The sequence below is a fragment of the Polyergus mexicanus genome, unplaced genomic scaffold, assembly GCF_030449975.1.
Source record: "Polyergus mexicanus isolate NDT 795.1 unplaced genomic scaffold, iyPolMexi1.0 SCAF_14, whole genome shotgun sequence".
Taxonomy (NCBI): Eukaryota; Metazoa; Arthropoda; class Insecta; order Hymenoptera; family Formicidae; genus Polyergus; species Polyergus mexicanus.
The window spans coordinates 198,795-212,652 of NW_027223334.1; the positions used below are offsets into that span (position 1 = coordinate 198,795).

General features: G+C 34.5%; 1 protein-coding gene and 1 long non-coding RNA gene across 10 annotated transcripts in view; one reads left to right on the top strand and one right to left on the bottom strand.

Moving 5' to 3' along the window:
* LOC138939641 (uncharacterized) overlaps nucleotides 1-13,858 on the bottom strand; it is an 86,051-nt gene that overhangs the window by 34,004 nt on the left and 38,189 nt on the right. The window lies entirely within an intron of this gene.
* Nucleotides 1-13,858, top strand: part of Wake (wide awake) — a 69,777-nt gene that overhangs the window by 33,721 nt on the left and 22,198 nt on the right. For 7 of the 9 annotated variants that reach the window (XM_070307628.1, XM_070307630.1, XM_070307626.1 and 4 more), the window contains one exon: nucleotides 1,188-1,444. In XM_070307628.1, the coding sequence (XP_070163729.1) occupies nucleotides 1,188-1,444 (257 nt within the window). Of the gene's footprint in view, nucleotides 1-1,187; nucleotides 1,445-5,400; nucleotides 5,782-9,575; nucleotides 9,788-13,858 lie in introns of those variants that run through there. The other 2 variants (XM_070307635.1, XM_070307634.1) reach the window with 2 other exon arrangements.

A 13,858-nucleotide genomic window follows, 5' to 3' on the forward strand; every position in this document is an offset into this window, starting at 1 on the left:
TTTTCTAATATATTATTATCGTTTAATTTTTTTTTTTTTTTTTTTTTTTGGGCGATTATGATATTAGCATCAGACGGTTTTTATCGGTTTTTCATCGGAATCGATAAACAAAGCGTGGAACAATTTCCTAGTTAGTGATACCATTGTGTCACTATGAATGTGTTGTTATTGATCGTGTCGATGAATAGCGCTCTGATAGATTTCCTGCGCATTATCTCGCTGTATAGAGGTTGTTTCACGTAAATTAGACAGCAATTTTCTCGAGTACATTCCTTTAAAAAACGCGAATTCAATCTTCAGACTGGAGTATTGGTTATTTCAAAAACATCCTCGTCGGAATAACAATCAACTCGAGACACATTTTCGTTATAATTATGCGCAAGGGACTTGAGTTTATCGAAATTAGGATCCCGAATTAAAATACAAATGTCACAAAGTTATTAAAAAACAAGCGGTGATATTTTCGCTGCGTTCACGAGGGTCGCAATTAAAGTGACTTTAGCACTTTACCTCCACACTAATCTTCGTCCAGAAAGAAGAATTTTATTCTGGAGATTAAGCGCGGTATCATTCGTATAGTTACCGCTATTCGCTCGACTATGATATTTTTTATTAATTTAAAAATACGGATTTTGAATAATTCCGAGTATTTCTAACACAATCTAAAATCAAATCAATATCTAATATGTGACTAGATAATTTTGGTTTCGAGGAAAATGTGTTATCGAAGCATGAATATATAGATCCTAAGCATCTAGGACATTCTATTGCTAGTAACATCTGGCGTCTTTATTATACTATAAACGCGTATATGCCCTCGACGATATTAAATTACCGTCACCTCGGCGATGGTATAGCTCGAATGGAAAACGCTTAAAACGAGGGAACGCATCCTGCATCAGCGGATCGTGCGAACCGCACCCATGAAAATGCATCGATCGTTTGATTTACGATCCTCGCTACATCAACGCGTCATTTACAAGGATGAAAGTCCATTTCCTTGCTGATATCAAAAAGAATTTGGCGTGTACCTTGCTTCTCTCATCATGGATTATGTGAATTTTTTCACGTAAAATTTGATATAAAATGGACATGGAAAATAGTCAAAATTATGCTGTAAATCAAATTTACAGAAAAAAGAAAATAAAGAAAAAAACGTTGTGTAATAAAGTGATATTAATTGACAGACGAGAGTGCGGTACAACGAGTTCCTGCCTGCCAAGAAGCAGTTCGATCGACAGCGTGGCAGAATGGGGTTTGACAGGAGGAATAGGAACTGTCGCCGGAAATAACAGTGTGAGTGCTGGCAATAGTTATGGCCTATTTGTCGAGCATCCACCCTTGAGAAGAAGTCCAAGTCCGCTATTGGGAGCGAGAAGTGACAGATTGAGTCTAGTGTCGCCTAATATCGGTAGACGAATTAAAGGACACAGAGCGGTCGTAGGTAAGTGTCATTGTAAATTGTTAATCGACACAAAATACATCGATAATGATTAAAATACACCAATATTTTACTCGTTGTCGAGAGATAAAAATCGACGCAAAGTTTTTGCGTTTGAAATAAGCGTCCTCTCCTTCTTCTCTCGCCGTAAATTATAATATATAAACGTCTTCAAAGTTTCTAATTAAAACCATTTACGCAAACATTAATAAGAAAGATTAATTAATGAAATGCATGATAGCGTCTAATCAAAAGGATACTCGTTGCGTAATTTTCTGCGAATTATTAACAGGGCTATAGTACAATTTTATGCCTGGACTGTAATATCTGTAAATTAGTTGTAAAAGTTTCCTCGGATATAATGCAATATATATATATATATATATATATATATATATATATATATATATATATATTTCTTACGGTAAATTTAGATATACTAGTCGGTAAGAGAAAACTGATAAGAGCTTCTTATTCATTCAGTGAAGGCAGTAATAAATTTATTTACAAAAAATGTTTTAAAAGACGATATTAATAATCGCTTTATTTTGCCGCTATAAAAGGATAACAGAAAATGTTGAAAATCAAATTTTACGAAAGGTGAAATTTTACTCAAAGAATTAATATTTAAATATTACACATTTAAAATATAAATATACATCCTTTTGCCGCTTTAATCGATAATGAGAATTCGGTAGAATTCGGCTTTTGCACTGAGACTCAAATTCTGTCAGACTGCTCGGCACGAAATTCGCTCCAGCAGATTTGATTAATCTATATCTGTACAGAGTTTACAACTACCGTGGCAAATTGAGTTCAAGCAGTACGAATCTTTATCGTTTGTAATTTAATATATGTTCGAAATTGCAGCTTCCCGGTCCATAATATAATGAAAGAGTAACAAAAGTTATAAATTTCAATTATTCATCGTGTGGCTGAATGTAATTTTACGCGTACAATAATCTAACGTACAAGATATTTATTGCGGAAGATAATACTTGTGTATTTATATAGACAAATATATAATTATAATATATTTTTATCGATACACGCATGCGTGTATATGTATAAATATTGTGAAAATGTTTTCTATAAAGTACGAATGGGGCAGTTGTGCGAAAACATAAAGCAGAATATTTATAACATGTCGTCTAAGAGGATATTTTACGATATTATATTACTTTTTTAATACTTTTAATCTATAAATTGTTTGCAATACGGATGAAATGAGCTAGCTGCAGGAAACTCGATATTACACAGCTAAGATAAACAACTTGTTTAACGACTTGTAATTGGTAAATTGGCAAAGTTAAAATGTGGATCTTGATTTTTTCCTTCTCTCGCAATCGTAAGACGTAATAATTTAAACTCTGCGTCAAATTATAATGAATTTTAGCATGAAAAGAAATCGCGTATTTGCAAGATGACATATTCCTTTCTACGACTGTACAAAATATTTCTCATCGAATCTCTCACGTGCCCCAAAATCTTTCTCGTTCTTTCAAAAAAAAAAAAAAAAAAAAAAAAAAAGTGTACAACTTTGCTTCCGCCGTTTTTTTCCCGAAATTCGAGGCTTTATTGTAAAAAACTGGTTATACATTTATGATTCAAAGTATTGTCCATTCCCAATGATTGTGCCAATTCTTTGACTCGAGTCTTCATTAAGTAATGCCTCCAATTCTGCATCTTCGAAAACCTTCTCTCTTCCACCGCTATGCCGCGCTTCGACGTGAAAATCACCGTTCTCGAAGCGTTGAAACCACTCACGACACGTTCTTTCAGTACTAGCGACTTTACCATAAATATTTGAGAGCATTCGATGAGCCTCAGCCGCAGATTTCTTCATATTGAAGCAGAAAATTAAAACCTCCCGCAAATGACGAGAATTTGGCTCGTAAACTGACATTTTCAATCGAGAATAACTTTATGACGCGGACACAAATCGACTAATGTTTCTATGGGGTTATGTTGACAGATGCCCAAGTTTATCGCATGACGTCTATAATCTATTTATTTCGACCGCTACTTACCGCTAAAAGCCATTTATAGGAAAACGGCGGAAGCAAAGTTGTACACCTAACATGTTTGATGTTTGATATGAGACATATTTATTTATCATCATTGGTAAAACTGCATAAAAGGTAACACGTCTCCGATTTTATTGCTACAATATTTGAATATGTTGTAGGGGAGGTTCTTCTAAGTATTTAACAAATAGGATATAACAAATTAAAATTTTATAGTTTTAATGCTTTTTCTATTAGAAAATAAGGAAAAATAAAGTTTGTTTACGTTGTATTTGTGTAGAGCAGACGTGGAAAAAGTGTTTGTTTATATTTACGGGATAGATTCCTACCTTCAATAAGACTTTGGAGATTCATGTAGTCGCATGTTGAGAGCTATTAGCGAACTGCGAGAAATAAGCGAAACACATTATTGATCAAAATATCCCATGATCGTGTACTTATTCCGTAAATGTAAACAAACACTTTTTCGTCCCCTATACACAAATACAACCTACACAAACTTCACTTTTTCTAATATTACTTTATAATAACCGATGCCCCGTCCCCCACTTATTTCTTGCGGGGAATTACTCAGAGAAACCTCCCCTATAACATACTTAAGTAGCGATTAAATCGAAGGTGTGTTACCTTTTATGCAGTTTCATACGTCATCGTTATATTTATGAGAAAAGTATTTCTCGAAAATATTTTTCTCAAGGGATAAGCTCGTGACAGAAAGTTTCAGCCACCAAAGACCGCTGTGGCTTAAAGTTAAATTGCAGGAATGATATTATTAGAATTCTGTATGCTCGTATCAGTTATGTCCCACTCTTAATTATCTTGACGAATTAAAAAAAAAAAAATGCAATTTTTAAGATATTTTCATAAATTCTAAAATGAGTTTCTCAAATTCTACAAAATTGATAAAACATTTGTAACGTTTTATTACCGAGGACATTTAAATATAAATATTTATTCATATAATATTTTTTTAGCCAAATATCTTTTATAATTCTTTAATCAAGATAATAAGATATACTTTTGAACGTGTGTATGTGCACCGAGAAAATCTTTGTCATCAAGAGAGGTCTGTTCAAGCTTATAATTGCTTTTTGTAAAAGCTATTATCGCAAAACAATGCTTTATAAATACATGTATATACGTGAGAAAAAATTCTTTAAAATAATTAGTGCATAATTTTTGAGATGACGGATTTTTTTCAAAAGAGTGATACTTGATATAAAGCTGGCGCAGCCTATAGAATGATGTTCCTGATTACAGCTTCGTACGAGCGATGCTCGGTTAAGCATCGTAAGCGGCTTGAAAGTGATGAAACCAGAAACAGTACACTTGGAGCGAAGTGCGCGATATACCTGGCCTGGACAGGTCTCTCTCCTCGGCCAATCATTTCCCGCGCTTTGTTCAAGTCCACCTGTCCGACGAAGGAAGAAAGGTGTTGGCGAGTTGCGTGTCTAAGCGACCAACACAGTTTGCGGCCGCGACCGCTCTCGCGTACTTCGAAATTCTTGCTGAGAAATATTGGCGATGGTGAACAAAGGACGCGCGAACATCGGTCATCACACGTGGTAGAGAAGAAACGCGATTTCTCTAAATTTAACGATGAACAGTGGTACTTGATTAATCCGGATTCAACTTTTTACGCGCGATGATACCTCCCTACTTCTCCCTCCTGCTCTCTCATCTTCCTAAATCATATATATAATTATATATATATATAATTCATCACTGTATATAGAGAAAATAATGGAATAAACCTCTCTTCTCTAACAACGATACCGGCGTACGTGGAGTCGATCTTATTAAAAGTCAATCGCTCCATATCTAAAGTAATTAGTGATGCAGTGAGTGAAATGATATAATCAACGGGAAATCGATTTTGTTACGATCATTAGGAAAAATCAACGATGCGCTAATAATATTATTGATAAACAAGATTGTTCGTAAAAAGAAACTGTATAAAAAATTTAAGAGAATAGAAATGCTGTGATGACGAATCTTAAGGACTTTCCCAATGGCTCGAAGCACTGCGGTGTTTCGAAAGAAGGAACAAATTATCAATATTGTTGAACTGTCACGGTAAATGGAGTTGGATCGGCTGATTATGGCATATTTCGAGAAAGATCGAGAGCTTGACGAAATTTGTCGAGGACGGAGCCGCGCCATCGTTGATGGATGAAAATGAACGAGGAAGGTGGAATTTGAGGGACACGAGAGATACGGAGGTGGAGGACCTCACGAATGCATGATCGGGAATCGTCGCGAGGCGTAAACCGGTTTCTGCATTCGGTGCAACGACGTGCAACGGCGTCGCCGGTGAGTTTTAACGAGAACACCTCGCGACACAAACGCTCTCGCCGTAATCGATTCGATTACGAGTGGTAATTACGAGCGATAGTTTAACGAGATTGAATTTCACTCCGTTCCTTTCTCCGACCAAAGACACCGTGGCGGACTTTCAGTCGCTTTCGAGGCTGACTTGAGATTTGACGATAGAGAGCGGTGAGCGTAAGCATCACCGCACATTATACAATTCATCGTAAATAAAAGTAACGCGCAATCGAATTTGCAATAATGCGATTTGAAGCTGGAAAATTCCATCTCTCATTTCTCGTTCATTTCAGCATTATTTACGCGAATCGCGAAATATCGAGAGAACGATGGCCGAATGATGGAGGCTGTTGTTTCCAATCGATTACGCAACATATATCCCTTCCGTCCCCATAGAGACGATTCGCTTTCACTTTCACTCAAGGGTTCGCGTTCTCGCTTACCATAAATGTTATTTCGACTCTCGCGCTAAAGATGGAAGACGGCTGATTTTTCGCCATTCATTCTCAAATACCAACGACGCAACGCGAAAGAATTTAAACGCAACGACGAGCTTTAAATAAAGCGAAGAAGGTGATTTGAGTATACAACGTGCGTTGATATACGCGCATATATATATATATATATATATTCTGCATATAAATGGCAGAAGCAAATGTAGATGAGACGATCCAAGCGTTTCTTAACTTTCAGCGGAGTTACATTCTTATCCAATTATCGTTGATGAATTTTTGCTACCGATTTCCGGAGATAAAACGATATTTTTTTTGCCCTTGAAAAGCATTAATATATCGTTTACCTGTAATAATGCGTTAAATTTGTAATATTTGGTGTGATGCATAACTAATGCAATAATTCAAACTTGATAATTATAAATTATTCATATTATTAATACAACGAGAGAATTATAATAACGTTTAATTAAATCAATAATAATATACGTGTGTGTGTGTGTGTGTGTGTGTGTGTGTATTCACATTATCATTCTTAATTAAAAAACATTCACGAGTGTTACGATATTGAAGCCAGTATCAAGTATCATAATTGCCAATGTAAGAATGATATTTGAACAGTTTTATACTGGCATTATTTTTTCCCATTAATTTATATGGATTTTTTTAGAGCGAGACGTTTCTTGTACATCGAATTTCTAGATTAAAACATCAGTTATCGTCAAGATATAAGGCTTAATATTATGCATCGATTGCATAGACCACATCCATAGGATCGGATTATGTAAATGCGTTGAACTTAACCATCGAAGAATCATGATCGAAAGTGACAGGCGGAAATTAGATTTTTCCAGATTTTCCTTGAAACATTAATTCTTTTTCTTCCATCACCTGATTTAAATTAAATTAGTCGAGCTATCGCGACACGATCTATGCGACAATCATAATTTTCATGAACACGATCGCATTTTCTTCAATTTCATTTCTTTCATTTAATCGAATTTTTAATTAAAGTCTTCTTCGCAAAGTCGCACTGATCCGAAACTTGTTCGAATGGCATCTCTGCTGCGAAGAGACCAATTACATCTTTCTTATTACAATATATAGCTTTTTATCGTAACGCATTTTAAATTTATGGTTGTAAATAGATCTTTCTTTATCGCTTTTCTTTCTTCCTCTTCGTCTCTGACTTTTCTTTCCCCATAAATTTATGCCGTCTATGTAGTCCTATTTCAAGCATGTTGAGTTGAATTATTCAGAATCCAGGAGTGATCTTCATGCATGACGAGCCTCCTATTCCGCATCGTCAGCAATGCGAGACAAGAAGGTATAATAAAAAAAAAAAAAAAAGACAAAGAATATATAAACATTTTTTCTTTCCATTTCAACGTCCATTGTCAACGTCACAGTATTTCATAGTTTTAAGATTTTTAGAATAAACGATATCTCTCTCTCTCTCTCTCTCTCTCTCTCTCTCTGAGCTATATTGTTTGACTATATTTTCATCTGCTACGGCGTGCCAAGTTAGCATCTTAATTATCTATTCGCTCGTATGCTCGTACGAGATTAGATCCTGATCTAAACGAAACTTTGCGGACGGGTTTACGATGCTTACAGAAATCACGAAAGTTCTCGATTGTTCCCCGTATCGCAATTGTGTCCCACTTCCGCTCTTTCAAGTTCTGCATGAAATTACTTTAGAGCTGTTCACCCTTCTGCCCACTTCTGTGTCCTGTGAGAGAAACACTCCGGAAAAGGGCGGCACCTGTGATGCATGTACGGATGTATCGGGTGTCCTGACAGTTCTGCGTATTTCAAAACAGTCGAGAAGTAGCAATAAGGACTCGTGATAATCGTTTTTGTTTTTCGATAGGTGTGACATTAGAAAGAATCGAAAAATCAAAATTACATTCATAAAGTATAATATTGTATGTCTATCTTCTTATCGTACACGGCGTATATAATTGTCTGAGAAGCAGGTGAGTCTTTGTACGTTGAGCAACTAGTAGTTCTTTTATAAAGCATGGGAAGATTTATGTGAGAGTACGTAATAATAAATGTGACATATTACTAGATAATAATCTGTAATTTATATTTTGACATTTCTAATGAGAAATCTCAGCACAAACGGACAATCATTATCGCGGAGATATTTCTGAATTAATTACGCGTTAATCGTAAAACGAAAAGAAAAATATGCTTTATAATTATAAAATATTTTAATTTCCCATTTAATGTATTCGTTGCATTTATTGGAATTTAAAATTTTTTTAAGATCTAAATTTTGTAAAAATGTTCGACTATATTACCATTTTATTGTAAACATACATAACACAATTAAAAAATAGCTATGTCACGAAGGGGTTTCAATAGGCAAACATTTCAAATATAATATCTCGTACCCGTTCATCTGAAACCTACCAAGAGCTCATGTTACAGACCTGAGTCTAACGAAATTCGAACTCACCTGCCCCAATGTCATGCTCGGATGCTTAACACCAGCACACCACATCTGTTACGAGCCTTCCTTTCAGTCTGCGTCCTTCCTTTACATCGCGAGGAAGGATTGCGCACGAGGAGTAGCGAGGAGTATTTTTGCAAGAAACGCATTTTGTAATTGTCTCATGAATCTCGCGCAAGTTTAGAAAAAAAAAAATTATATGACATATATATATAATTGGAGAATTTTATAAAATATTTTTTTACAAAGGGAAAATTTTTCAATCGGAGTCGCAAAAAGATATTAGACATATATGCATGTATATATATATATATATATATATATATATATGTGTGTGTGTGTGTGTGTGTGTGTGTGTGTGTGTATTCGCTGTGTTAATTTGGCCAGTTGAACGTGGGAAAGATCATTTCGTGTGATTAATCGACTTGGATACATTTCTCTTTGACTGTTGCTGATGGAAAAAAAGCTCTACCTCATTTTCATGTGGCTTTCCATGACGCTTTTCGCTGTCCCGGCGCAACGCGAAATTGCATCGCTGCAAATCGATAACGAAATTACATTTCGCTTCGTTAAAGGCAAAGTTACTTTCAATCGGATGTGATAAAGTCACGATCAAGCGACACACCGGATTTGATCGGGAATGTGTACGTACGCGATGCGTGAATTGTTGTCACGTGCATGTAATGGCCTTTTGTGGAATTCTAATGACAATGTGATTTATATTATCTATGCAATGTGATTCTCTGATATCTCTAATGAAGAATTATGTGATTGGCATACTCAATAAACTTTCAGCGGTTAATTAATATCGTCTTACTGTTATAATTTATACATTTGTTATCGTCGTTAATTTGATGTTAATAATGTGATACGGATCGCGATAAAAATGCGCTTACGAGTTATATGGTTTCGTTTATTATGAGAAGAGAATTCAGTAATACAGTTTGCTGATGCGAATGGTATCTACATACTGATTCATATTCCAAAGTGTTACCATCAAATAAGCATCATCTCTCTCACAACGGCGATATCAAAGCGAGGAATTCGACGTACCAATGGGATTTTGAATTTTTACAAGGTAAACGAAACAGAAAGCTCATGCAATTTTACAAATAACATCTATTCCATTTAATCATAGAATATACCATATAGTCTGATTTTTATTTCATCAAATATCTTCAACGATATACCGATATTATTACAGACGCACACATTATATCAGAAAATTATTGATCCATCTTATATAAAAAATATATATGACAGCCATTTTTTGACAAGTGGATTATCGATATTAAATAAAGGAAGCTTTCACGGATGGAGAAATTTGAAAAACCGCCGTGACGTTTTTACGGTGATTGAAATTTAAATGTATTGTACCGGAATAAAGATAAATAGGATGACGCGAGTACGTGAGAACCGATTAAATTTTGTAATGTTACGATATTCATTTGTTTTCGATACAATTAGTCGCGTTAAACCCAATTATCAATTTCTCTCGATCAGATTTATTATTATATATAATAAATATCTCTTTTTATCATTAAAATATTTCTCGTTATACGCTTTAACGCTCAAAACCTACGCGATTGTCCATAATGTCAAAAGCAGATTTGTTTTTGTTTAAAATCACTATACCAGATTTCAAAGCTGATGAATAAACACATGTTGATTTAATGTTTGTTTGAAAAAATTACCAACAGATGTCGTTCGTAAAATGTCAGTGATTGTAAAAATTTATCACACGCCATCGCATACTATGATGATAAATCGCGTCAGTGTGCAACTGATAACGCAGTTATTAAATTATGCACTAAACTACACCGCGTCTCCATAAATAGAATTTTGTATGAAAGTTTCTAAAGAAACTCTCAATATCCGGGCCTTGTATGAATGTGCTCCTGTCTCGAATAATTTACGACAGACTTAGAAATCACGATCATATAACATTCGAAATTTATAATAACGTTTAATGGAATATCTGATTATTTACGATAATAATTTGACCGAATGTTTTAAAATTCTAATGGTACGCTTCCACATTTATTTTCCACCAATTTTATGATGCGTCATTCGTTGTATCTGACAGATTAAGTTTGCATCGCTGGATTCAGTGTATAGGATCTAATGTCTATACTTGGACACGTGTGCGCGACACATATCAATCCTTTTTTACATAGAACAGTAGAACGGGGCACGGCCGATATACACGCGATGCAGCTTTCAACGACCCATAACGAGCATAAATACGAGAAGGCAGCAATCCCTTTGTCGTAAAATGTCACGCGTGTCGCGCTAAAATGATGGAAAAATTTTAATGATACGCGCGCAAAAGAATATATACTCTTCTTAATAGATTACCATGACTGACAAATATGTAGTTTTTTACAATGATTTAACTAATACGTTTTCCATGAAATTTTAAATGACAGATATCTGCATATTTTGAAATGAAAAACATTTGTAGCCGCAACGAATGGCGGCATAAGAACCATCGGCGACACAAATCTCAAGGAAGAGAATTCATTATCCTCTCATCTTCTCTCTTCTCTTGTCTCAAGAAATCTTTCTTCGAATCGTTTCTTACCTCCCTTCCCCTCTCCGCATATTCCTCAGGGAGAAGAGCATCGTCCACCTTGCTTTCGTAGGACGAGTTCTATTCCAGAGAAGAGCTTCTTTTCGTTAAAAAGATCGCTCTAACTTATATATCACATATAAATTCACCGAGAGATAACATTTAGATCCGAAAATATATTTGTGACACATGAAATGAATATTTTCCGAATCAAAAACTGACATTTTTATTATTACGATCGTATATTATAATAGTATAATGTTTCTTGTTTTCATAAAGTTAATATTGATTATTAAATCAGTCTAATATTATATTCTCTCTTCAAAGTTTGTTCTCTTTTTTAATCGCATTATATTACACATTATATTAGATATAGGAATAGTAATCACAAAATCACAATCGTAAATACTATAAAGAAAAAGTTATACCAACACGTGTTGCGAATTATATTTACAGAGTATTTTTTGAGGAATTTTCAAAATTTCAGATGTTTCCAAATGAATTCGACGTATGGTATACATTTTTCATACCAAAGAGTCTGAAAAATCTCGTTGATTAAACGTAAAGCTGAAACTTTTATGCGACACATTTAGTATCTTTCCATTAAAACAGTGAAAAAAATTCCATAAAATAGAATTTTGACAAAACTGACGTGAGAGGTGGAAAAAGTGAATGAAATTTGAAAATTTTTTGAAACTACTTCATCGGGCGCGCATGAAATATTATTCCGAATAATTAATTTCTCATGTTTGTGCATTCGATGAATATACTCCTTATATGCTTTGCCATTTATGTAAAGAATATTTGTAAAGTATGTTTTGCGTTTTTATTTCATATGATTGCGATAAAAACGAGAAATCCAAACACACGCGAGTGATCAATATACAAAACTAATTCCTGTGTTTCATTAAAAATTTTATTAGATATCCTATTTCATTGGCACGTGCCGCTAAAAATAATCGCAGGCATTTTTCTCCAAAAATTATCGTAACGTATATAATACTGAAATCTTGTTGCTTAATGAATTCAAAAGTAAATTGGACAAATTAAAATTATTTTCTTACAATTTAATTTATTATTATGTTGTCAAAGTAAACTTCGTGAGTCACAATGTATGTGTTTTTAGACAGAAATGCAATAAAATTGTAGAATTTTTCTTCTTCGAGAATATACTCTGTATTCATCAGAGAATATCCTACGCTGTTGTATACGCAATATTCTTGCGGAGAATACAATTTATGATCATATATTGTTACCTCACGTAGTTACGATGTTAATTGCATCCCTGCTACTGTTGCATGCAAATTATCTTCTGCTTTGGATAATGTGCATTAGACTGATGCGCAGAATTGTGTTTCTGATTAAAAATTTTTTATAACGCAATCGGGAAAAGTATCGCTTTTTTTTTTCCATTTGCTCTGAAGTCTATTATCAAACTTATAATGCACGTGAGAGTTATCTCTTTTTATTAAATGATTATCAAAGTACATTTATACATTTATAGGCAAGAATATCCAGTTTCAATGTGTTACGTGATTTCACGATGTACTATTAGATATTTCCTAAGGTTTGTGTCAAATGTAATGGAGAACATGTCGAATTTCCTGATAGAGCTCTCTTTTCAATCATTTTATTTGTAAAATTTTTCGGTGTCTTTTGAGAAGAGAACGCAATGTTATTTTTCATTCGTTTCGTTAAAAATAACGACCCGCTTCTTAGAAGCGTGAGGAACGATTGCTGAAATTTACATATCCAGCCTGAAAATTTCCTCGAGAATCTAAAACTTGCGAATGTGGAGTGTCTTGGCTTTCCAAGTCCATTAGAGTGACAAAGAATGTCGATGACGTCGTCGTATCTCTACGGAATTCATTAATTTTTTAATTACTCGATCTTAGGTCATTCACGTCTCCCGGTGCGCGCGTCAAGTTTTTAATTAATTTAAATAATACAATTCGTCGCCAATACGCGCTGTAAAATCTCTCGCGAATAAAACTCGTCAACGATCAGTTGAAAATTTTCAGCATTCCGAATAACCATATTTATTAAATTTTTTATTAAACGAAACGTGGAGTTTTGTTTGTTTTTTCCGATATAATTTAATACGCGTAATATTCAAGCAAAAAATATTTTAATAGTCCAAACTTATCAGATGAATCCGAGGCTGTTCGTTGTAATGTCTCTCCTATCACGATAGTTTTCGATTACGCCAAATAATTAACATGCTCTCCATCAATTCATCGAATCATCGCCAATGTAAATACGGGAAATTGGCTCAGCCATTGCTTTAAACGGATTTTACTGCAGCGCTAAATGATTTACTTCATCTTGCTCTACAGCTTATTACGCATCTAACGTTCAATATTGAAACTACATTTCCTTGCTTCTGAAAATTATTGCACAGAATTTTACGATATTTTATCCCCATCCGGATTATTGAAGATTAAAATCAAGCCCTTTGCATAAATTCGCATCTCTCCGCTGGTCCTCGTTTCCTCATCGGACGCAAACGTGTATGACTTTTTAATGCACCCGTAGTGCATAGAACCCCGCGCGCGTCCTTGCAATTTCCTGACACAC